This window comes from Psammomys obesus, unplaced genomic scaffold, assembly GCF_907164565.1.
Source record: "Psammomys obesus unplaced genomic scaffold, mPsaObe1.curated_primary_1811, whole genome shotgun sequence".
Lineage (NCBI taxonomy): Eukaryota > Metazoa > Chordata > Mammalia > Rodentia > Muridae > Psammomys > Psammomys obesus.
In genome coordinates this window covers 6,681,735-6,708,316 of record NW_026591918.1, presented here as the reverse complement: position 1 = coordinate 6,708,316, position 26,582 = coordinate 6,681,735, and the positions used below count along the sequence as shown (strand labels likewise).

The following is a 26,582-nucleotide window of genomic DNA, read 5'->3' as shown; positions in this document are numbered from 1 at the left end:
CAGGTACTAGTTGTACTCTTAATGTGGATGCCATCCTGTCCTATCTTTTCTTCTAGCAGCTGCCTGTCCTCAGTGACACCTCTACCTCCTTCGTCAGACCTGGGGTTACACCAGGCCTGGCATTGCCACTCTCTTCCCAGTGTCCAATCTCTATTCTTTGTCCCCTTTTCTGGCACTAAATTTCCTTCCCGACAAGCTACTGAGCACATTTTAATGTCTCTGATGATAACCAGACAGACTGGCTTCTTGAGAATTAGGTTTAATCCAGCTATGGTACAATAAGCCACGTTTGACCTACAAAACCATGGCGGGGCCAGGCCACCACCTCCCCACAAACAGTGTGTGACTCATGACTTCTAGGAGGACACTGATTAAGATAAAGGTCATTTGGGTTTTCAAAGGAGCCTCTTAATTGTTGTTGTTGGTTGTTTTTATTTTTTTTTTCTTTAATACCCCAGCCATTTTAGTTTTACAGCCATCAAAAGATGTTGTAATCAAACTACGGGAGAGCACATAGAACTTTTCATCTTGGAGACACTTAAAAACATTAATTAACAAGAGCAGAGTATCTCTGAGGAAGAGGAAAATGCTCTTCTGGACACACCCCACTGCCCCTCTCTCAACTCCCTGTTGCTGTGGGACACACCCTTATAGCCCTGGATCTGGGCATCTCATCTTCTCAGGGCTTGTAGGATTTCATCTTCAATACAGATTGAGGATGGGGATTTATGCCAGGGCATGATGCATGTATGTGTCTTGCTGAAGGAGGTTCAGGCTACTGGAGAGTCATATATCACATGGACAGCATGTTTTGGGAGGAGACCCAGCTCAAATGCTATCTTCCAATCTTGTGGACATTGCCTGAGGTTCTGTGAGGAATCATGGTGAATTAAAGAGACACTATGAGCTGGAGCTGGGTGCAGCCTGACTCCGTGAAGTCTCCCGTTGTGTAGTCTTCTTAATCTAAAACTGTCATTGGGAACTAGGGCCAGTCGCTCTGCCAGAGGCCTATGTAGCCTTCACTTCGGCACAGAGAAGAATGGGCATACAAGAATGGCCACCTGCACAGAGGGTCAAGCTTGAAAGGTGGGGAGCTTACCTCAGGGTGGGTGCTCAGACACCAGGAGGAGTTGATCTGCTTCTCAGTTCCTCTACTCCCTAGCCACATCACCAGTGGATCTAGCTCTAATTTCCCCTTCTGTGAAATCCTTCACTTCCACTGGAGTTGGGAGGCCTTGGCAGGACGCAGACTGTACTTACCACAGTGCCTAGGCTGAGACATGTTTTGTGGAGAGTAGTGGGAGGCAAAGAGTAAGGGTGGACAGTCAAAGGGTCAGAGCAGACTGGTTGCATGCTTTATGAGTTCCTGATTGGGGAAGCAATGAACTTTGGAAAGTGAAAGCAATAAGAGCTTTCAAGTTTTCTTTGGAGAAGGTTGCAGTGTCCCTCGTGACCCCTAAGGCAGTGGGCTTAGTATTTTTAGTATTTTTAATTTCTGTACTGTTTTCATTCAAAATTTTCTACACGGAGAAATTCGTACATGAAGCATTAGGAAAAATGGTGATAGAAACAGAAAGAATCCAAGCCATTTAGATGGTGGCGTTTATTTGTAGTCTCTGTTCTTGCTGATCTCTAGGAGAGCTGTGGCTGACAGTGGCCATGGGCTCCGCCTCCCATAGACTCTTCACTGTGGACACCTTGATTTGGCAATGGCAGGATGGACTCCAGACATAGCAGTGGAGAGGCCACTGGCCTGCGTATTCTTCCCCTCAACCTTGAGAAAAGGCCACCAATGCAGTTTGAAGTTTCCCTTTCAGCAGTTTCTGTATTAAGAACCAGTTTATCCTGTGAGTACACTCACTGGAGATAAGCCCTGTGTGACACAGGGGCTGTGCCTTGGAAACTGGCCATGGCAACTGTGGTCATTAACACTGGGCCAAGGGAACAAATCTTTAGTCTGCATTTGTTAGAACCTATGACATTCTGAGTGGTTTCAGCCATATTTATTATCAGTGTTTCTCAAGCCATCCCTGGGAACTGAGGACTGAATCTTCCATCTGGTGAGGAAAGTAATGGGACCCAGAGACATGCAGAGCTAGCCATGGTTCGTGCAGCATGAAAGCTTGATGGGGATCTGGGTCTGGCTCCTGGGAATTAGCTTGTAGCTGCCCTTCACCAGCCTACCTATCTTGGATAAGTCTGAGCCAATAATAGTGAGCTGTGATCAAGAACTTAAAGGTCAGGACTGATCCTCCTAGGGCAGTTTTCCAGGTCTTCCTAAGACTCATTGTTCCTGGCACAGGGCTGAGAAGTGTTTGGTATCTAACAGAATGTGGGGATGTGTAGGTAAATAGGGAATAAGATTGAGTGTTCACAGGAGAGAAAGATGACTGTGTCCCTTCTGAAATAGTCTCTTCAGGCTGCGAGGGGGGGAAGATGGAGGGGAGGAGAGATGAAAGGAGAAGAGGAGAGAACAGAAAATCAAAGGAAAGGAAAGGAAAGGAAAGGAGGGGAGGGGAGAAGAGGGGAGAGAGGGGAAGAGAGGGAAGGGGAGAGAAGAGAAGGCCTTTACTAGGGGAAGGGCATGTCTGCCTGGAGAGAGAAATGTCCTTCTGGATGACTGGCTCTGGGTTGACCATATCCTCATCCAGATGACCTAGATGGCACTTTCCTAGGCACGGTGTCTTCTTTTCTGTCTCTTTCCTTCCTTCCTTCCTTCCTTCCTTCCTTCCTTCCTTCCTTCCTTCCTTTCTTTCTTTCTTTCTTTCTTTCTTTCTCTCTTCCTTCCTTTCTTTTCTTTTTTCCTTTTCTTTTCTTTTCCCCAAAATGTAAAAGCATGTACAATTGATTGATCACCCCTATCATATTGGTTGCATGGAGACCACAGGTACATGTGCAGATGATGCCCTTGGGTTTTTCCCAAAGGAATACTAGAGAAGCAAAGCCATTGTCATTTCCTTTAGATCCAAAGAGCCACACCCTGACCAACCTCTGAAGCTGGTTTGCAGGTAACACAGAAGGCATTTGTATCTGAACCATTAAATACTGTACTTCAAGCAACCCCTTGGGTAGTTCTGGCTTGCTCCACAGATGACTGTCTTCTTGTCCCATCATCCTAGCTATAGGCTTGTCTTTGCTCACTACATCTGGCCTTTATTTGAAACTCCACCTCAAAGTATTTTATAGCACACAATATCTCTCCTTATTAAATTCTCCTGTACATATTTTTTTTTTCATAGAACAGGCACCAAAAGCTGCAGGCCTACCTGTGGCTCTGAGACTGTGTTTATAACCCTTTGGAAGCCATTTGCAATTTGTTAATCACATTTTCAAAGGAAGTTACAGATTATAGATATGCTAACAATTGCCATATACAATGCCTGGCTCCATAACGGGCTCTTTACGAACAAGGAGGGGAAGCTGGGGAGCCAGGCCTGGGATTTCTCCCACACAGAGGCTTCTTCAGGGAGGGGAGAGCCTGCCCCAGTGTGGGGGAATCCAGAGCTTGACTATTATACTGTTGTTTAGAGGAGGCATGGAGGGAAAGTTGTGGAGCCCAGCTCTGCTCAAGCACAATAGTGCATCTCAGTAGGTGGCAAGGCATTTTGTAAATCAGATGATCCCAAATATTCATTAAAGTTATAAAGTCTGTAAACACTTGACATAAAATGTACTTTTTAAAAAGTAGTGCATTGGGCTGGAGAGATGGCTCCATGGCTACAGGTTCTTACTGCTCTTGCAGAGACCCAGACTTCATTGACAGCACCCACATTACACAGCTTACAACTGCCTTTCACTCTAGCTTCAGGAGACTCCGCACACTTTTCTAGCCTCTGTGGGCTCCTTTTTATATGTTGTACACGTAAATGGAGACAGGCTGCACATACACATATACACATAAAAATGCTAGATAAATGATCCTTAAGAGTGGTTCATGTATAAAGAAAAGGGAAGCTATTGGATGTGTCCAATCTGATCACCTGATGCTTGGAACTCCAGGCTAGATTAATTTGAGGAGAAGGGTGTGGTATGGGCTGACATGGTGGTACAGACTATTAATGCCTGCCTTGGGAGGCAGGCAGGCACATCTGTGTGAATCTGGAAATAATCTCATCTGCATCGTTCCAGACCAGCTAGTGATACTAATAGTGATACCCTGTCTCCAAAAAGGAAAGGAAACAACTTGGGAAACATACACTGACGTGTCCAAGAGGACAAAGACTTTGGGCACAGTGTGGTCTAGGTGCACACACATCTTCAGGACTATCATCTTCAGGTTTCTCTGCTTCCTCTGAAATGGCTTCCTTCCCAGTAGTGGGCAGGATGGCCATGAGGTGCTCCAAGCCACATCTTAAAACCTTAGCGATGCCAGTGCATGGAGAACCACCGTTTCCGGAACAAACCAGGCAAGTATCCCAGATGGAGTCTTTTGAGTCTCTTTAGGGTTGCTATAGGTTATGTTCCCATCGCTGAACTAATTCTTGCAACCTGGATTGCTACAAGCCTCACCGTATTGTTAGGCGCGTATCAGTCTCTGACCCGGCAATGGTGGTACCATCACTTGTTGTCACATTTCTAGGGGTCTTCTGGCCAAAGAAATAAAAAGAAAAAAAAATGTAGGCATTTGCCCTAGAAAATACGTGAGATGGCTGTGGCATGAATAATAGGACCTACTTCCTGGCCCTCTGTGTTTCCTTACTGAGAAGACACTGGCAGGTTTAAAGTAAATGGGCTACTTACTGTCTGTTTATTGCCCTTGGCCTCTGCCAACTATACAACAGTCTGCTGACTTTTCTTTTTCTAGCCTAAAGGAATCCCTGTGCTTCATTGATGCTTAAGATCTAATGTTCAGCTGTTAAGAGAAAAGAGTTTCAGATCCATTGCACATACTTGGTTAAGCAGACATGGAAGAGCCTTCATCAAAGGGTGTTTCAGAGGGCATAGCTCCCACTCCTGTTTTCTTTCAGTGTTGTTGGCTTATAGGGTCTTGCACAATGTAGCAACAGATGAACCAGCATGCTGGGAGGTCTTTTACTATCACTCTCTGTGGTCTCTCATAGTTCCTCTTTGTTTTTGAGACAGGGTCTCACTCTAGATAAAGCTGGTCTGCAACTCAATGAATGGCCCAGGTTAGCTTGAAACTCACACAGCATGTGCCCCACTCTCCATGTGATGAGATTACAAGGAACCATTGTGCTCAACTCTTACTTCCCTGAGTAGTGAGTATTTTGGGGAATATTGGCCTATGTTTTTTGAGTGGTGATAAAGGAAAGCAGAAGGCTGAAGATATGCTAGCCCTTAGTGTGCAAAGACTCACACAAACTGTGCATAATGGTGCAAGTCTGTATGTTCAGCACCTGGAAGAGAGAGGCAAGGGGATCAGAAGTTCACAGCCATCCTCAACTACCTAACCATTGCAAGATCCGCTTGGATTGCACGAAACCCTATCTCCAAATAAGAAAAAAAAAAAATGTCAAGGATTTTCAACAGATTTCTCTCTTGTAAAAAAAATGTCACCTTCAAAGAGCTGGCTACATTATCACAATTCCAAATACATACTGAAGGGAGATGGTTGCTCATGCCTGTGTGACACCATCATCTTCAACAAACAGCTCATGCCTGTGGCTTGCAGCAAAGTGCCAGGATCATTGATGTAGCCTTCCTTTCGTGAATGAGTGGGGTAGTGCATAGAGTCAGGTCCTCTGGCTGAAGCACTTGTGTGCTACCTGGAGCGAGCAGCCAAGGTAGAGAACATGTTAGCCTGCCTCTGCCGGCATCTTCTTCCCTCCCCGTGTGCAGCTCAGTGGGAAATCCCGAAGAAGCTCAGTGGCTCGCTCAGCCTCACACATCCAGGCTGACATGGGCAATGGTGGTCTCTACTCTTTTCTTCTGACAAAATCCTGTGCACACTTTGAGGGTAAAGATGTATTTTGTATTCAGGACCTCAGAGTCAGTTTAAATTTAACAAAGGCCAAACTAGCACAAGACTTACACAGAGAAATTACAACAGAGTTGACAGTCAGTGAAGTATTTTTTCCCCGCTGCTGACTGTGTGGTCTTGTTTGACTTGTTATTTCATTTGTCCCTTAGCTTGTCAGAGCCCATTTTTTTTTCTAGCTTGTGGGATGGGCAAAAGGGGAAGCAAAATTAATGGATGGATGTTACAAGTGAGTCTGTGGGAAGAGAGGAGTCGTGGCGCTTAATTAACTTTCTTTACTGCTTTACACTTCGAATGTGTGTGGCATATGTAAGTATTCGTCATGGGTATGTGCATGTGCGCAGGCAGGCGTGAGTGCAGGTGTGGACATGTGTAACCTGAAGCCAGAGGTCTACATCAGGTATCTTCCTCAAGGATTCTCTGTTTCTTTTTAAGGCAGAGTCTGCCGTAGAATCTGGAGTTCGCCAGTGGCCTGACTGGCTGGTCAATGAGCTCTAAGGATAGGCTTGTCTCTGTCCCCACCCAGGGTCGCAGATGCCCTGCACCTGCCTTGAGTTCTGGGGATCTGAACTCAAGTTCTCATGCTTGCATAGCTGGTAGTTTACCATCCCCACAGCCCCAAATGCCTTATATGATCAGGTTAGCCAATGTGTGTGTGCGTGCGCGTGTTCTCAATAAATAAATAAAGGAATATACTGAACGATAGTGCAAAAGACCAAAAGAATTCCCTCCATCAAAGCAAAGCAGAAGAATGGCTCAGAACCATCAACAGGCAACTCAAGAATCTGTGATTAATATGCTCTTGAAGTTCAAGTTCCGGGCTGCCTGAGTTTACTGAATGGTTCTTACTGAAATGGGATTAGAGGCCAGTGGCCCCTGTAGCGGAGATGCAGAATGGCAGCTGTCAGACTGTCCCAGATTAGCACACTGTGCACCTCCCCCATGGTTCCTGCCCATGACTCAGACCCACACCTCTCCCTCATTCTTTCTTCCTTCCTGTTCCTTCTGCTTTTGGCAAGGCTGGCTTGTCCAGCTTCCATGCACACAGGAACTTTCCCTAACACAATCCAACTGCTAATCTGCTATCATTTACAGTGGCTTCCGAGAGAACCACGTTCCTTCCTGTTCATCTGGAGTGGATCTGATGTCATCAAAGTGACTGGGAATGGTGAATGTCTCGTTAACTGGAGATCTCAGAGAAGAGAGGAAGGCATGGCTGACAGGGCAGTCAGAGCTTGCTGCCTTCTGAAGGCAGGCAGGGTAGCCTTCCAGGGCGGTGGCAATGCAAGGAGCTTTCTAGAGATGGTGCAGGATCCCCACAATGCAGTTGGGAGGGAATACAGAGTACAGGAGCAATGTTTGGCACTGTTTGGTACCACAGTGATATGAGAATTGCCCCTTCTGGACACTGAGGTCCACTTTGGACATTTTTGGTTCTAAACAGCCAAAGAATTTTCCTTTGTATCTGGAGTACCTTCAGTAACTGCCTCTTCAATCACCAACCCATGTCTAAAAAGGCAATTTCAGCTCCTAAGACGTGTAGACTGAGCCTGCAACTTGCTTAGTTTTATTATTTAAACAAAACAGGATGGAGCTGAAGAGCAGAAAAGAAATGGGTACATCTCTGTGCATGCATCTTGTATTTATGGACACGTTTGTCAGTGTACTATGAACATTACCTTCAGAACTTCTGAAGTTTTTGCTTATCCTTAGCCTGCAGCAGAGGGCAGACTTTCCTACCTTATAAACAATCCAATAACCAACAGTAGAGGCCTAGACACACAAGCATCCAGATGCAAGAATGTCCGCTCGATAAAATGGTTACACTTGCTGGGTGACTAACACCAGTGATTTAGGGGGGGAGAGTGAAACCACTCTCCGGTGATTAAAACACTCATCAGCTTTTCCGGAGACATGCCCTAATGGCCATTAAATCTGGCAGTGAGTCCCGACATGCACATCTCCTTCAGGCGAAGCAACTGTGCTTAGCTCAGCACTGCCATGGCCAGTAGCAGACAGAAGGTCTCTGAGTGCATTCTCAGGGAGGTGAGCGCAAGTCCAACCGTGGAAACCAAAATTCTGCTTCTTAGCTGAGGAGACTGGAGGAGGTTTGAGACAGGAAGTTTATGAAGCTTAGGTGAAAGGTCAAGATTTTGATAGCTGTGTATAGGAAGCGCTTTCCTCTGCCAGGAAGAGCTGGCTCATCAGCTTCTTAATAGAGATGGGTCTCCCCACTCTTCTCATATTGTATCCAAGGGAAAGATAAATATTCTCTGCACCTGGCATTTCAGAGCCAAAGAATTCTGTAGGCAAATTCATGTCATGCAAAGAATTGACCTCTATATTCTCCAACTTGGAGGAAATACCTATGGCCATAGCTGTCATTAAAATTCTTGTATTGTCACCCACCGGGCTTTTCACTGGTAGCTGTTGTTTATTCACCGTCCCCACTGAACAAACAGGTCCTAGGAAGATAAAGATGCCCTAGTTGATGACTTCACCACCATTTGTCTTTCTCTTCTTCCGTCTGCTAGTATGAAGAAGGAAAAAAGCGAAGGAAACCTAACTACAGCAGCGTGGATCTCTCTGAAGTTGAGTGGGAAGACAGGGATGATGTGGTAAGTGGCCCTTGGCAGGCCCTCCTGGCCAGGACTCTGTTGATCATAAAGGACGGCCCAGAAGCTGTCTGGAGGACAGCAGAGGGCCGTGAAGACAAGACACCCCCCTCTCCCATTATAGTTGGAGTTGTATAGCTCTCTTGCCAGTTGCTGGACCTGTGCCCAACAGGCTCTGGTTTCCTCCGCAGCTGAATCCCACCTTACAATAGTTAGGGCTTGCCTTACCACCTTCAGAGGATTCTGGCTGGGCAGTAAGAGCCCCAGTAACTACAAGGACAGGCCGTCTACAGGCCAATAAGACAGGCTTCCACATAGACAGAGGGAACTGTTAGGTCTACCTGGACACAGCTCGTGTTTCTGAAGTGCACCAGAGGGCTTTCCAGGCCCACTTTCCCCATGTGTGGTCAGCCTCCCACCCCCAACCTTCACCTCCACCCCAATTCTCATTTCCTGTGCCTCTACTCTTCCCATGGGATGTTGAAGGAAGCCATTTGACATCCCAGACTATCTCCTCTTGCTTTATAGAAACAGGGCTGGCATCATAGTTCCCTTGTTGGTGCTTTCCTTGTTTTCATAGCCTCTGGTCCCTGAATGGTCTCAGCTAGCAGAAAGCTCAGGTTTTTCTCCCTTGCCTATAAAATGCAAAAACCATTTCTGTTATAGAAATTTAACCTAGCACTGTCTTGTTAAGCCCAAACTCAGACAAAATAAAGTTGCCATTCAATAAAAGCTACTGCCTCATCCACTTAATTTTTTTCCTACCTGCCACTGCTCTGACATCATGTGGATTCAAAGAGCAGAAAGAGTTTCCTGTCTTCTATCCCTCAACCATTGTGACCAGGATCCTAGTGGGTTCTTGGAATAAACTGCACTTTATGTGCTTGGCCCAACTCTAGCACCAGTGTGGACATCTGTACTACCAGGACCCACAATTCACCTGTCTATTTCTAGTGTGGGGCCATTACTGCTGCATCTCATGGCTGCCCTCAAGGATGCTTGAGGGTTAACCATAGTGATAGACTGAAAGGCAAAATAGTGCTTACACCATTGTGTGGATAAGTGAAGATTGTGGGAATGGTAACAGTTGCTAACTCTTTCCATGGTTTTTTGCAGAGTAACCTCTGCTTTCTTTCTCTTCTGTCTTTACCTTTTCCTATGCTCTGTTTTGACCTCACTGGACCCTTTCCTTTTCTTCCCAGAAGTGCTGGACCTTTCCATAGGTGTGATGCTTCATCTTTTCTGTTGTTTACCACAAAGGAAGACAAACTTAGTCATACTAACCCTTACTTCCCAAGTCCCCACTCTCAGGGGCAGGCAAACTCTCACCCTCCTTCACCTGCAACTTTAGCCCATTTCTTGCTCATCTCACTGTTGTTATTCCCTGTGTCCAGCTAGGTTTTGTTTTTTGTTTTGTTTTGTGAGTGAACATATCCTTTTGCTATTCATGGTTCAAAACTGATTTTTATTTCCTTATCACATTTCCCTTTATGATTCCCAGAATGCCCTTCACTGTCATCTGATCAATAGGACTGAATTCTGAGTGTCTCCTCTCAGAGTTACCATTTCTCAGATGAGACCAATATTGTTCTTTTGTACAAATTGGCATTTAGCTATCTTTTTTCTGGGTTTCTTGCAGCAAGAATCCCAAGGCACTTGAAATGTGAGTTCTTTTAATATCAATGTGTTTGTCATAGGAAAACCCAAGCCACCATCTCTCCTGTGTATCTGTACCCCAGTGACTGGAGAATTTAGGAAATCTGTGAAACACATTCTTATGTGGCATGCACAGAGACCCACATACCCATGTGTTGCTGTGAGAGCTAGTAAATAAGAAACTAAGAGCAGGGTTCAAGACAAAACATGTGAAGGACCGTGGAAGCAGAGCTTACTGGGTGGTGGCAGCGAGGTTTGCCTGGATGCAGAGAAACTGACTGAGAATCCTGTTTCTCATGAACAGCAAGGCTCTTGGACAATTTGGTGAGCACACTTATAGTCTATACCCTGAATCCTTCCAAGATATGATGCAATATCACACACATCATTTTAAAAATTGTAAAATAGCCTGGTCAAAATTAAAATAAAGGGCTGAAAGGATGGCTCAGTTGGTAAGGTGCTTGTTGGGCACACATGAGGACCAGAGTTCAGATCCCAGAACCCATGTAAAGATCTGAGCATGGATGGTACAAATCCAGTTGTAATTTCAATATTGGGGAAGTGGACCTTGATCTAGCCTAGGGGGTTCCAGCAAGAAATCCTGTTCTGAGGAACAAAATCCAACTTTAAACTGTGGCCTCCTTCTCCCACACATATGTACAACCACTTGCCCACATATATATGTATATGTATACATATACCTGTACACATATGTCCCTATACAAATACACATGCAAACATACAAACACACACACACATACACACACACACACAAGAGAAAAGATGACCACATAGAGGAGTATATTTGTGACTTTTATTGTCATGATAGGACAAGTTAGGCCTCATGTCAGTTACTGTGAAAAGCTAGATTATTTTGGGACCCATATGCCAGCTATGTCTTAGTCACCAGTGAGGATCACCTCTGGAAAACAAAAGTTATCTCAATACTCTTTTTAGTTTTTGTTTTCCCTCCTTCTTTTCCTTCCTTCAGCCCCTCCTAGCCATTTTCTTTCCACCCTTCCCATGTTCTTCCCAACTCAAAATTGAGTCTCTTTTTCCTTGAGTATTACTGTTTTATATAAGTGTGTGTGTGTGTGTGTGTGTGTGTTTGTGAGCTTTTGTATGCACAAATACATATAAACGACTTGATGAGTCTTTTTTATCATTTGTGTGAATATGGTTTAACAGCTGAAATTACTGGAGATGTTAAGGATGATTTTCAGTTTCTTCCTGTTACGTTTTAGTCATTGCTGAACTTTCCACAGTGAACACAATTATTTCTATAAATAGCAAAGGTTCACATAAGTAACAGTAGCTACCAAATAAGAAACTTTTCTTCTACATAGTACCGCCTTCCTGGTATAAATGATGACCTGACTTATTGCAGTCCTGTCAGGTATCTATGCCTATTTTACAGTTAAGGGAACTGAGACATAGGAATTATGTCACAATCTGTCCTGGTCACATACGTCATAGTATGTCCCGGTCAAACCACATTCAGCTCTAAAAACACTGATATTTTACAAGGAACTGTATAATTTCAAATCTTTTGTGCTTTTCGTTCATGAGTGGGCTCTTTCCTGAGGAAGAATTCTGACTAGCTGTTTGGTGTTCTATTGCTGTGAAGACACTATGACCACGGCAATTCTTATAAAGGAAAATATATAATCAGGACAAGCTTATAGTTTCAGAGGTTTAGTCTGTTATTATCATGGCAGAAAGCATGGTGGCATGCAGGCAGACATGGTTACTGGAGGAAGAGCTAAGAGTTCTACATTTGGCTCCGAAAGAGCAAGTGAGCCACACTAGGCCTGTCTTGAACATCTAAGACCTCAAGGCCCACCTCCTAGTGACCCAGTTTCTCCAACAAAGCCATATGTACTTTCTTAAGGCTACATCTCCTCATAGTGCCACTCCCTATGAGCCTATGGGGGCCATTTCAAAGGCACACATCAGGCTATCTCATCCTCTAAGCTGTGCCCTTGACACATCCACTTTAGTGTGTGCCATGGAAAAAGCCCTAGAGTTCCAGAGTCCTTGAAGATTGCATTTGGCACCCCATAAATGTGGTGAGTTCTTACACAGTAACTACAAAGTAAGTGTTCATTGCTATGGCGGTGTGGGCTCTTTGAGCACAAAAGGGGAGCCTTTCTTGCCTCTTAGTGAACTAAACATGGTGGACAAATACACTCTTTCCTGGTATTCAACAGTCACCATATTCATCTAACCCATCTAATCTCTGGGTTAGGTAATGCTGATCAAGGATTCTTCCAGAAGTCAGTAAGTGAAGTTTTACTGCTTTGGAAAGGGGCTGCATGTAAATCATTCATCCAATTGGAACAAATTCAATTTAGTTTCAACTGTTAGTTGAATGTATGTGGGGAATTCTGACTAGTTGGTTAGTCAAGTGACAGTATGCCACCTCAGGAAAGAGCCCACTCATGGGAGAAAATCACAAAAGACTTAAGATTGTGCAGAGTTCCTTGTAAAATATAAGTGTCTTTGGAGCTGGCTGTGGTTTGACCAGGACATGTATTTTATTTTACTACAACCTTGACTAACTGCCCATAGAATGGGGACTGACTACCTTGCTCTGAACTTCTTATCAATGATGCAGCCACGACACTATGGATTCTTTCTCTAACCTGAATGGATCCCATGCTGTTGCAATGTAAGCCTTTCTCCTACAGCCCTCGGGAAGCCCATACTAATTCACATGATGAGTGTCTTGGAAAGCTTCTCCAGAGTTCTTTCTTCCCAAAGCCCTATGAGTGTCTCACACTGAAACATATTGAGACCTTAGGGCACATATTCCCAAAGCTTTTGGTTTCATGTTTTATTCTTCTTTACACAATTTTCATTTTTTTTTTGAATTTCATGCTTGATCCCTTGAACCTGGACACCTAGAGAGCTCAAGAAGATATGTATAAGAAGAGGATTTATGGCTGGTGCCCTCTGTGCCGGTTATCTTCACATATAGGTTGAATGCTTTTTAAGTAAAGAAACATCTATTTACCTGGCCCCTCCCACATAGCTTATATCTGCAGGCTTGGTTAGGTAACTTATAAAAGTAGGGGATTAGAAGATCAGGCTACCTGTACCTCTGGAAATTAAAAGCCCCTTCCTAACACAGACAAGAATTCACTAAAAGAAGAACGAACTGTCCTTATGTAATGAGGCACAACCTACAGTTGCCACGACACCTCTTGCGAAAGCTTTCCCCAGTGGGTCCTGCCTCAGAGGGAAGAGCAGCAGGCCTCTAGTGGAATGAGCACCCAGTCTTAACTGGAATGTAGTACCAAAAACAGGTTCTTTGATGGACCCCACAAACTGATGATCCCTAAGAGCTCCAGGGAATCACATGTGAGCTAGGTATCAGGGTTTATCACAAGAGCTGGAGAGGGTAATCAGTGGCTGAATTTTTAGATCCCTGGAGGAGGTTTGCCTTTTATGTTATTCATCTAATATTGGTGAAAGATGACTCTGTAGCCACTGCATATCACACTGAAAGATGTCTGGCATCTGACAGAAAACAAAAAGGTGCCATACACCATTGACATCCCTGAAATGCCTTTCTTTGGGTGTGTTAAGTCAAGCATCTAGGCATGTGATTTTTAATGGCGGTATAATCACCTAATATACAGACATACAAAAAATTATTTGAAAGTTTTCCTTTGCCAAGTCATTTTCATTCTTTCCAGCTGTTAATGATTACAAATCCAGGCAGTGGCAAGTTCAAAGGCTGTTCAGAGCAGCACCAATGGCCATGCCTTTCCCACTCCCTGTGGGGCTGTTCTTGCTCATCACTCCAGTCTGAGCTCTGGGGACGTCTCTAATGCGTGGGTACCACTGACTTCTACCATGATTACGTGCAAGGAATCCTTTGAAATGCACAGCCCATTAAGATAGAAGACTGACTTTTCTAGAATGTTCCAGCCTCACAAAGTGCATGTCAACCATTAGTCTCTTCCCTTCTCTGATAATGAGGAGGCCAGAATACGACCTCCTCATGGGTTCTGGGTCCCAGGGTTGAAGTGTGTAGAAGAGCTATTGGGAAGGTAAAACCATAGAGCATGCTGTAGTCAGTTTCTGAAACTTGTTCTTTGAAAAAGCAAGTAAAACACAATAGATACTTTTATATTAATGATGAGATAGTTTTATCTTCTGATTTAAGTAGCAGAGGTTAGGAACTTGTGTGCATGTGTGTATGTATGTGTGTGTGTGTGTGTTTATGTGTACCACATGCATGAGAATTCCCTTTGAAGCCAGGAAAGACTATCACAACATCTGGAGCAGGAGTCATAGGTGGTTAGGAGCTGCCCAATGAGGGTACTAAGGACTAATCCCACATCCTCTGCAAGAGTAGTATGAAATCCTAATCACTGAGCGATCTTTACAGCCCAGGAGTTTGGGCTTCAGGGTTAGAGAGCCTGTGATTACTTGGGTAAGCTTCTTAGTCCAAGACCTCAGTTTCTCCTCCAGTCAAGTAGGTACAGAAATAGAAACATGGAAGATAGTCTGTACAATTTAGAATTAGTGTCAGATCCACAGGTAGAACTCAGTCAGCAATAGCAATCAGCAATGTGAGCTTCCCAATAGTCTGATGACTACAGCTTAGAAAGCACCTGACAGGAGTTTTGGGTCTCGGTGGCTTCATTCAGGGTCATTTTTGATTGGACAAAGGGAGGAAAAGACATGGAGGCATAGGGAGATCAAAGAATGGCTCATGTGTCATTGAGGAGATCCTAGCTAACTTGGGGTCCCTGACACCCCTTGCAGTCCCTTTTCAGTCTATGCAGCTCACAGGGAGTTAGGAGCAGTAACTGAAAATCCGCAGAGATAGGGGACATGTCACAAAATCTACCCAGTAGGCTCTGACCAGTGAAGAAAGGAAAGGGAACCTATGGAGACAGGAAGTGCAAAGGCACCCTCAGCACAAGGTGCATTTTCCATGTAGCTCATAGTCAAAGCCGCTGGAGGAATGTTGGAGAGCGGTTGGACATCGGTGTTCAGCCAACTTGAGCTTTGCTTCTGATTCTTTTAGCTGGCAGGAGGCATGTGGTACCACATACAGGTGAGGAAGATGATTGTGCCAAAGAGGGCGACAATGCCAGTGATAAGAGTGGTGCTGAGGACAGAGACATGGAGAACAGTTAGTGTGTACCAGGCACTCCTCTGCTTGCTGCCCATCTGCTTCTTACTACAACCGTATGAGATTGGGGCCGTGCTCAGCTCTGTTTGGCAGGAGAGGAAACTGATGCACTGAGAAAGCATCGATCTGCCCATGATCGTGCCGTCCTGTCTCTAGAGCCTGTTCCTAAGTGACAGCTTTCTGTCCTTCCCCACAATGAGGTGCTGGTGAAGGAGAGGTTATTTTCATTGTAAGACCAGAATAACTATCAAAGCCTTTACCTCCAGAAAGCATCAGTGACTCTTGCCTTGTGGGCCCTCCCTTGCCCCATGCTAATTGTTCTTTGCTGCCCGGAGTCGGGGGTGGGGTGGGGGTGGGTTGGCAAGGCGAGGCTGACCTAATCGCTAACTTGCCTGGGGAACTTGAGAGGGGAAGGTCCCAAATGGCTTTAGGCAGGCACCAGAAAGAGGAAAAATGGAAACCATGTTGAAGATAAATCGAGCTCTTTCTTAAAAGTCAGAAAGTAGACTTAATTAGGCCCGGCTCTCTCCATCCAAAACCACAAAAGTTAAAATGGGAAAATATTTCCAGAAATGCCCATTATGTGTTGTTAAAAAATATCTAAAGTTAAAATATATGTTTTATTTTATACATGCCTCCAGCTAAAAATTATGCTTTTACTCTCTCTCACAGAAGATAGGAATGTGAGCCCAAATCTAGACAGTCCTGAATCAAATTTGGGGGTGCTTGCAAGCCCTGTAGTTTTCTATCAGCCCCATCTTACTCAAGATCCTCAAAGGAAAGAAATTAAAAACAAAAAGCCAAACAAAAATCTGAAGCGCAGACAGAGAAAGAATAGTTCCCTGTGAACTGGCACGTCAGTCAGCCTTTGTTCCCATCCCATTAAATGGTCTTTCCTGTCACGTCCCCTTGCTGCCCATGAAGGCACATCCTTCATCACCCAGTCTGCTGTCCTCCTCTGAACTCATGGAAGGCCACAGGTAATTAGATGAGGTCAGCCAGGCGGGGGAGGGGAGGCGAACCAGGCTTACTTTTCCAAGATGGGACCTCCAAAACTCAGAGGCAGGGTCAGCACTGTTCCCTGTCTTGTCAGCGAGGCTGTTAATTGGGTGAGCATCTGAAGCTGATTCATGCTATGGAAAGAGTTACTGTCTCCCCAGTGCCCCCCAATCTTTTAAACTACTGTTTAGAAAAACATCTTTAAACTTGATTATCTTTGAAAAATGATTTCTTCATGACAAATCGGTACCCTTTCTGAAAACCAACTTGTCCCCCAGAGACATTCTCATTTGTTGATAGTTTTAGCAGATTGTCTGGAGTTCATTCTCTGACCTCTGGACTCATCAACATCCTGCGGCTTCTCTTGTTGCTGCCCCTCAGGGGCTCACTTATGTACCCCAAATCAGAGTTGAAAGCTATTTGTTCACCCCCTCCCATTGCCCAGGAGCAGCAGAGGAGCAAGGGTTCACTTGTGTACCCCAAATCAGAGTTGAAAGCCATTTGTCCTGCTTTATCCCCTCCCATTGTCCAGGAGTGGCAGAGGAGCTGGTGTCTTTCCTGGGGGACTGATTTAGAGTTCTGCATGTGACAATGCAGCCTTATCTGTAGAAACATGAAGGGTTGGTGGGGAGCCCTGGCTGGGCTTTGTCCAGGGCACTCTGTGGCTAGGCACCAAATGGCACAGAAACCCAAGGAGGCATTAACTTGCGGTTTCTTTTCTTTTCTTTTCTTTTTTTTTTTTTTTTTTTGTTCTAGTTACGGAATGCCATGGTGAATCGGAAGACAGGGAAATTTTCCATGGAGGTGAAGAAGACCGTGGACAAAGGGGTACCTTTCTTTTTCAAACATTCTTGCCACTTCATTAAAATAAACCACTGTGGAAAAAAAAATAGCTTTGAAGGTCCTATCTGGAATAAATATCTTTCGCTGAGCTCATTTCTCTCTCGTCTTTACTTATCTCAAACAAGATTCATGTAGTACTATTATTAACCAGATCATAGTGTGTCCATTTATTTGTGTTGATTTCTGAAAAACGTCATCTAGCAGACTAACTGTGTTTTCTTTTCTCTATGACTTTTCCCCCTGATCTAGAAACGGGTTTTGGTGATGACAAATGACTACTATTACACAGACATCAAGGGTACTCCTTTCAGGTAGAGCTGACCATAATCATGGACATTCCATCAGACCTATCAGTGTGTTTGTACCCAACCTGCTGGCCTCTCACCATCTGAGGATAACAAACACCCTGCCCAAAGGCTGGAAAGAGTGAGGAAGGGGCTTTGCCCAGGCTGCTTTTTGTCTTTGTGCTAGAAGGGGGAAGATGGTTCAGCCCCCCCCCCCCAAACAGCCCATCCATTTGCCACAGCTTCGCATCCCATTCCCAACACAAATTATCCAAGGCTCCCACGGAGGGTGGGGATACCAGTTCAGAGGGTCACCAGGTTCTTGACCGTCTCACCTGCTACTTCCTAAGTAAGACCCATTTCACCTTTTATTTTCATAGCCCAGTAATCCTGCAGGTGGCATTTCATTCCCACCTTGTGCTTCTGTTTCAAATTTTCTGAATGTCCTTCTGTGTTGTCTCTCTGTTACAGTAAAAAAAAAAAAAAGACTTTGCTTCATGGCCTGCTTTTAGATATATATGGAACATTCTAAAGTTGCCTGCTACTGTTAATTCAATGTTGTTTTGTGATTTGTAGGGGAAAAAAAAAACCAACAACCTTATTTTAGTAGAGTTGCTTTATGTTCCTGGGCTGGTATTTTTCTGAGTTGTGGGGGGGGGTGTTTAGCTAGTATAAGTTAATCTGGAAAGTAAATTCTAGCATTATTGTCACCCACTGCCAAGAATTGTAGCAGATGCACTTTGGAACCAGGAGAAATCAAGAAAAACATGAGCCACTAAATGCCTTTGCCAAAGGAAGGGCCTGTTTAAAAAAAAAAAAAAAAGTCTCTTACTTTAGGCCAAAAGAGAAAGGCACTTAAATCAAGCTAATAAGAATGTGGAAAAGCTGTTAGACTAGGAAGCACCAAGCTAAGGAGCCAGCCATCTGGTCATGCTGCTGCCTTTGAGTATCACTGGAGTTCTAGCTTTTGCCCTGGAGAAGGGGTCAGTTTCTCTGGGGTCTGGGAATCTCTAAGATGAGAGCAGAGGTGTGTAAGGTGGTAGCAGGAGCAGGGTGTGTGGCCTTGGGAGGACATCCAGGGGAGGGCTTCCTGGAGGGACAAGCTGTTGGCCACAAATCTTGCAAACACAACAGCAGCCAATTGCCGCTGGCATTTCCAATCAGAGATGACTTTGAAGCAGCTGCTTGAGCCTAAGAAAAACCAACACCCACTATAATCAGTGAGGTTTGTGAAAATAAACTGTTGGAAAAATTGTTTACAGAACATGAAATGGAAATGTGAAAATGGAAAATTAAAAAAAAAATGCTAGCCCACAAGTCTATTCCAGTCAATGCTCTAGACTTCAAGGTTTGCTTTGTCTCTCTGCACAGTTTAGGTGTGGCGCTCTCCAGGGGCCATGGGAAATACTTCTTCCGAGGGAATGTAACCATTGAAGAAGGTAAGGAGCAAACTTGAGTTGGCACATCCTTAGGTGTGGGGAAGAAGGCCCAGAGCCAACTCTGAGAGAACTGAAGCCTGTGTGACCTTCAAGCCTCTGGCTAGTGTTCTGGGCATTTGACTCAAATCATTGCCCTCTTGGTGTTTCTGCTCTTGCCAGTTTTGTGTGGGTTTCTGAATGGTGGGAACCCTAACCAGTGGCTGGCTTTATTATATTCTTTTATCCATAAAGTTGTGGAGGCCAATTATAGGAAGCTCATACCACCTTTATTTCTCTCATTACGTTCAGTGTTAGAGGAAGAACTAAATTAACGTAAAAACTCAAGTCAAAGGAGAAACAATGCAAAGAAAGATCTGGAAGCCTTTGCTTTCAACATGGCTGAGCCCCCCATATTACTGGTTTTATGTTATCCTTTGCTCAAGAGCAATGTGACTACTGAAGAGATTGACAGTGGTTGGAAGGTAGAGGCAGGGTCATGTGACTCTAAGATTGCCCATCTTCATAAAGCACAGGTGCACAGTGACTCCTATAAACCTCAGGCATCTTAAAGCTGTAAAGTGTAAAGTTGCTGTCACAGAAAGCATCCTTGACATCACCAGCAACCCACTAATGCTAATAGTACCCATTTCTGATATTTTTGATCATTTGGAATTAGGTGAACATGGTGTTCAAGGGGCTTCTAGTCTATAAAGGGCTTTGAGAAGGCACCTGTTTAACTGGCCTTTTGGTCAGGTCCATCTGACAACTGTCCCTGAAATGTTTCCCAGGCACTGAGTTTTATCTGACAAGGAGCTAAATGTCTAACAGTAGAAGGGGTTTGGGGGGAGGGGTGTTAGGGTCCACTGGGTTCTGGGCAGAAGCAAGGATATACCCATCCAAGAGCCAAACATGTGGTGTCTCTTCTTAAAGATACATAAGAGAACATGAGTTGACCTTGTGACCTGGAACAGATATACTCTGAAGGATGTGGTCTTAAAAGCCACACTTCAATTTCTAGAATTTTCTAGTTCTATGGGCTATGTGTAGTTTTGAGGGCATCAGTGCCCCTGAAGCAATAAAATTCATGTCTAAGCCATGAGATTAAACTGAAAAAAAAATATTACTTGTGAGAACAGAAAGAGAGGGCTTTGGAATCATTTGTAACTGTCCCTTAGCCTGTCTCTCCCTTGCTTCCCTCCTGTGTGTCTCTGTCTCTCTGTCTGTCTGTCTCTCTGTGTGTTTCTCTGTCTTTCACTCTCTCCCTCCTTCCTCCCCCCCCACTCCTTCCTTCCTTCCTTCCTTCCATCAAACACTCCCTCCATCCTGTTTTCTGCTCTGGCTTCCTTTCCTGCACACAATTGTCTTTGCGATCTTTGGGACCATTTCTATGGTCACTATCTTCTTCTTGTGTGTTCCACAGCTGTTAGGCTGAGCCGTCACAATGAGAGAATTTCAGAACTAAGCAAGAAATTAGTTTGAATGCTCAGCAAGGGGGCGAGTGTCTGGTTATCCACACAAATGAGATCAGATCTTTCTCTCCGTGGGTCCTCTGTAAATAAAAGGACTCAGCTCTGTCAGCTCGCTGAGTAGAAGAGCCCAGGAAAGCTGCTTTCCAGAGGCTGCTAGCCAAAAGCTGTGAGAGCTTTGGCCTGGTCATAGCTCCTTTCTGTTGTTGGAGCGCAAAGCTTTTTGAGGATGGCCTCCATATTTCAGGGGTTCTGTAGGTAGGAAGGCTCCTCCACTGGATGGATGTGCTCTCCACATGCTTTGCCAATGCTGACTGTACCAAGATAATGAACAGGAAGATTTACTCAAAATTATAAGGGGTCAGAGCTGAGGGTTTATCTCAGTGTCCTGCAGCCTAAAAAACAGCGTTGAAGATTGAAGCCTGAGCTGGTCTTCCTTCTAATGTTGTGTCTTTTCAGGATCTTCTTTGACATGTTGCTTCTTTTATGTACTTATACACAGTGATTACTGAATAAATTGGGTGAATGTTATTACCCTCTGCTTTTCTGGGTATGGTTTTATTTTAAAAATTTATCAAAATCAGAAAGGAAAGGACTAGGGAAAAAATTTACATTTGTTTGCTATCCAAGAATTCAGAGAAGAAATGATAGTGAAACTCCTTCCTCAGGTCTCATTTGTGAGGCCTGGGAGACTGGGGCAGAGAGAGCTTCTCAGGAGGATGGCTGATTAAACTGCCATGAGAAAAGGAAATAGGACTGACACCTCAACTCAGCATCCTGGGAAAGAACATCCCCCAGCCAGGCCTTGGCACTTGTCACTCCTGTAGGGAGCACTCTCCTTGCAACCAGCCTGCCACACATGGCTCTTGCTTTGTCTGTGAAGCTTTCCCTAACTACCATAAATAGAGCTGAAGCAAATCTCTGAGTGAAGCCTTCCAGTTTTGCCCTGCCTAACAATGCTTTCTTTTCTGCCACTACCAACTGATAGGCTATATGTACAAATCCAATTTTTATCTGTGTTTCTCCTGTCACTAGAAGTTACATTCTAGGAAGGAAAGTTGCTTGGTGCATTGAGATACTCTCAGCATCTATCATAGACTTGTATATGCCTTAGGAAAAATATTGAAGAAAGTGAGGAAATGAAGGAAGAAGGATGTGAGGGAGAGAGGGAGAGAAGGAGAGGAGAGAGAGAAACAAGGAAGGAAAGAGGGGGAGAGACAGAGAGAAAGAAAGACAGACAATAAAGACTGATTATCCTAAGGACTAATCACTATTACATTTAACCATCTTGTAGAGGTTTTGAGGATATTTCTTGGATAGGAAAGATGATATAACACAAAGGTTGACATATTTCCATGGTACATAAACCAGTGTTTAACAGCTTACTTCCTATAGAACTGAACAATATTATTTGGTACATCTAGTATTTTATACATCACTTTTCATTAAGCCCTACTCTTAAAAATTCTCACCCTCTCAAGCTGTCTCATGGGGGGGGGTCAAGTTCCAGCACACACACACACACACACACACACACACACACATACACACACACACACACAAACACACTACTCCCTTGGAAAACAAACCATATCAAAACCATAGCACATATCAGGAAGTCTGGAGTATTCAGTAAAATTCCTAGCTTCCGTGCCAGCCTCCACTCGCTCTACTAACTACTTTTCTAGACAAATGACTCACTTTCACTTAAGATCCTGCAACAACTACTAGCATTTCTTGCTGCTTGAAAATAATTGAGTCTTGACAATCTCATATCATTCAACATATAATTTCACCCTCACAACTATGTGAAGTAGGGACTACAGCATTCTGGCCTTATGCATGAAGAAAATATGGAGAAGTAGACCTGTCAGCATCACACAGGGTTAAATGGCCTGGCCGAGTTCTCAGTTCAGATGTCATTTAGCTCTAGAATTTGTCCTCCTAGCCATCCTGTTAGAAACGGCCTTCATTTTCATGAAGTTGAGATTCCTCTGGGATTAAAGGCAAGGGAATATGGCAGTGCTGGCCACAGTGGGGTAAAATGGTTGTCTAGATGTCTGGGTAACTTTTTACACAAGCCCAGAATCTTTGTTCTCCAACATATCCCTTTGGGGTTGATATCTACTGTGAACCCAGCCCCTCACAAGTACCATCTTAGAATATTTGAGGTCTACAGGAAGATGGGAAGAGTGATGATTACTCAGTAATACTTTTCATTGTGTTCCAGGCCTGCATGACTTAGAACATCCTGATGTGTCCTTGGCAGATGAATGGTAAGAGTCCATCAACTTCAGAATTTGTTGCCCTCTTTGTTGTCTATTTATTTGCCATCTTACCCGGTTTTCCTGGTCCAAACGCAAATGGTCGGGGAGAAGACGCCATGAATATTTATATGTTCTCCTTTGGGACCCTGTCATATTCTTAGGTCCTACTGCAACACTGACCTGCACCCAGAGCACCGCCATCTTTCTCAGCTGGAAGCTATTAAACTCTACCTCAAAGGCAAAGAGCCTCTGCTTCAATGTGAGTGGGCTCTCAAAGCATGCCTGTGGGTGTGGGGAGGGACAGAAGCTACAGGTCATTGGGGACCCTCAGGTTTCAAGAGCAGCTTTGCTTTTCTAAAGATTGTCAATCATACTATACCCAGCCAAGTCTCTTCCTATAGGAAATATGAGAAATCATGTGGGTGAATGAACATAGTATTCTTAATCGTGTTGAGTCTACACTCCCAAGCCACCTAGTTAAGTAATTGGGTAAGATGAAGATGATAATGGCAGGCAGAGACTACACATCTCTGCTTTTCCAGCCCCCTGTTCTACAGATAAGGAACTCAGGCTGGCCAAAGAGTTCTCCCCTGGGAGGTCATTACCTACTCTCATGGTTCCCCAAGAGTAGACAGTACAACCAGCACCTGTCCACTCTTCTTCCACTCCTAACAGTCTCTTTTTGGAAATGCTCTGTGAGAAATAAATGGCTCAAGACTGTAGGAGTAGGCAGGAAACCCGTATGTACCACCCAAGAGCAATTGCTTTGAATGCTTTCCTGAGAAAGGAGCAGACACTTCTCTCTACATGATAGTTACAGTAGCTGCTCCCTGAACAGAGGAAGTCACCAAAAAGAAGCATGACACCTGCACCCTCCTCAGTGAGCATCGCTTATCAACGATGGGAAACCTGTTTGATGTGTGGTGTCTTACAGACTAACCATAGCCATCACGGCAGAGGTGTGCAGAGATTCTCCAGCTGCACACTGACAGTTTCATGGGCAGGGCTTGATTTCAGGGTCATCCTCTGTTAGGAAAAGAATCAGATGGGCGGCAGATGAATCTGACTTTTCATTTCTTTGAACTTGTTAATATATTAAAAAGACATACCTCAAGCATAGAGAGACTATGAAAATACATTTTTAAATTAAGTTTATCTTAAAAACATTATTTTTCATGTGTATGGGTGTTTTGCCCACATGTATACCCGTGTGCTACCTGAGTGTCTGGTGCTGAAGGGGTCCAGAAGAGTGCGTGGGAGACCTGAAACTGTACTTGCAGGTGGTTGGGAGCCACCATGTAGGTGCTCAGGATCAAACCCAGAGTCTTTGGGAGAGCAGCCGAGCTGTTTCACCAGCTCTGAATTCACCTTCTTTTAACGACCACTTAGCTGCTGCATATATTGTGTTGTTTGCTTTGGGGGCTTCTTAAGGAAGGTGCAACAGAGCTAGTACTGGAGCCTTAGCACATACCTGCCCTGTCCCCTCTCTAGCCCCCGAAGAGCGACTTTCCTGCATTTGCTCATCATTCTCATACCTTACTTATACTGTCACTGTTCAAATAGGTGTCCGTGAGCAGAGTATGGTTTTCTTTTCAACATCCTGTATATTAAACCATATATACAGAGTTTACCAGCCCCCATCCAAAACTTCAAAATCCCAAATTGGAAAAAAAAAAAGTGTTTAAGCAATGAAAGCGACACCACAAAATACAGAAAACTCCCTTGTTGTTTGCAGTCATATTCAGACTTTATGCTTGAGGTATATATGAAAAAAAATGAATTTTGTGATTATACCATATCTTAGCCCCCTATCTCAGTATGTATGCCAAGTATTATAAAATCCCCAAAGTTGGAAATCTGAGCTATTTTTCATATCAAACACTTTAGATTAGGGACCCTTAGGCTGTAGATACACTAATACATTATATGAGTTACTACATATAATTGTGTACTATAGAGATATATGTACAACTCACTTTTACTCCTCATATGGAGCTTATTTGTGTGGATCATTTTTCCCCATTGAGTTTCTTTGCCTTATCCTTAGGATTCTGCTGTATAATCACCTTTCAACCTATGCACTGTCTTTCTGGCAACATATGAAATTGTTTATAGTATTTACCTTTCATCCTTCCTACTGGTCTGCCTCGAAGAAGTCTCTCATAGACTCATGGTCTCCTACCATTTAGCTTCTTCAACAGAATTCTGCCCAGTAGCCTTTTGTATAGAGACAGCTATCCCCCTTTAAAATGAGGAAAAGCCTTAAATGGAGGAAATCACATTCTGTGTGTTCCCATGATTATCAGTTGCAGTACCCTGTTCTCATACCCTGCTGAATGTAGAGTGCTGGAAAAGTGATGGTCGTTGTGAGGGCCAGAGGCAGCACGGCTGGGCCCAGCTTTGCCAGGAGCTCTGGCTTCCCGTATCCAGCGTTAGGACGCAGCATGCTGGCCCTGGCATGAACTCTGAACTGGGAGGAGAGAGCAGAACACTGAAATGTGGGACATCTAAGCCCTGCTGCTTGTTACTGTCTAGCCCCTTTGCTTGGGGCCCAGCGGTATTACCAGCATATCAGGTTATCACCCTGCTTTATATTTTCAGCCAGTGGGAAGTTAACTCATTAAGCAACACCCTGGATAAGAACGGAGCCAGCTGACACCACAACCCACCCCAGTGAACCTCTGTGGTACTCTTCTTTGGGGCCTAGCCAGAGCCTTCTTTTCCTCTGTCCTTTCCAACAGGTGACAAAGAATTGATCCAAGAAGTCCTTTTTGATGCCGTGGTGAGCGCCCCTATTGAAGCCTATTGGACCAGCCTGGCCCTCAACAAGTCAGAGTAAGCGACTGCATGTAACTCCCCTCGTGGCCATTTCTGCACAAGCTCCAAAGTATGGTTATGGTTTAGGGAACTAAACCATTTTAGGCGCCTGGTGTTAAAGTTCTTTAATTTTCCCCTAAGCTCCTAACCACAGAAGCTAGAGCTGAGTAGCCGCACAGGCTTGGATGGCAGGCTCCTGGGCTTGACATGTAATTTGTTGAGTTTTAACATTACATGAAATCCAGTATGTGGAGGTAGGGTGACACTTCCGGAGGGGGCAGTGTTGGTAGAAGGAGCTTCCTGCCTTGTCACACCCCCTGTGGGCTGGAGTGAACTTGGGCGGAGGCCACATGAGGTTGTGAACAGCCTGGGGAAAGCGAGATCTCTTTTTCAGTGGGGTGTCAGTTACTGCCCTGTGGTTTCATACTGAAGTGGAGGAGGGGGTACAGGTAGGGTAATTCAAGTTGATGTAAAAAACTTGGATTAGAACTGTGCTGACTGCTAATCCTTGTATTATTTTTTACTATTTGCTCTCTCAAGTGGTACAGTATTCATTCTCTTTAGGTTCCTATTTGTTAGTTTTTTCCTTCGGTTTTACCTTCCTCTCTATTATATCTATTGCTCATTCTGCTTTCATTGCCATTCAAGCTTTCATGCATCGTGTGTGTGTGTGTGTGTGTGTGTGTGTGTGTGTGTGTGTGTACTAGCCAGGCAGTAGGGAAGCAGAGGTAACCCAGACAGAAGATGTGGTCATTGCCCTCCTGGCTTGTGTGGTAAATGTGGTAATTGGAGAGAAGACCAGCGTAAAGACAGGTAGATGATGGCAAGACATGGAGTAGATGGGGAGACAGCACCAGTCAAGGGGCATTGGGAACTTCAGGAAGGTGAACTGGCAGGAGCCAGAGCCATGAGGTGAGAAAATGCTCCACATAGGTGAAGAATTTGAGGTTGCTGAGAAATGTGGAGGGTGGGAGGCAGGAAATAGTGTCAGGTGATGACAAGGTGCTGCAGTAGGCTGGGTGGTCCTTGGCCTTGAGGGTCAGAGTAGAGATTTTAGAATTTCTTTTTATAATGCTGTATTTATTATTATTATTATTATTATTATTATTATTATTATTATTATTATT

At 44.3% G+C, this 26,582-nt stretch overlaps 1 protein-coding gene across 3 annotated transcripts in view; it reads left to right on the top strand.

Annotated features, from left to right (window-relative positions):
• Positions 1–26,582, top strand: part of Cacna2d3 (calcium voltage-gated channel auxiliary subunit alpha2delta 3) — an 818,761-nt gene that overhangs the window by 639,981 nt on the left and 152,198 nt on the right. For all 3 annotated transcript variants that reach the window (XM_055612383.1, XM_055612382.1, XM_055612381.1), the window contains 7 exons: positions 8,473–8,556; positions 17,117–17,188; positions 17,453–17,514; positions 18,859–18,926; positions 22,602–22,647; positions 22,800–22,897; positions 25,380–25,473. In XM_055612383.1, coding sequence (XP_055468358.1) covers positions 8,473–8,556; positions 17,117–17,188; positions 17,453–17,514; positions 18,859–18,926; positions 22,602–22,647; positions 22,800–22,897; positions 25,380–25,473 — 524 coding nt within the window. The remainder of the gene's footprint in view (positions 1–8,472; positions 8,557–17,116; positions 17,189–17,452; positions 17,515–18,858; positions 18,927–22,601; positions 22,648–22,799; positions 22,898–25,379; positions 25,474–26,582) is intronic.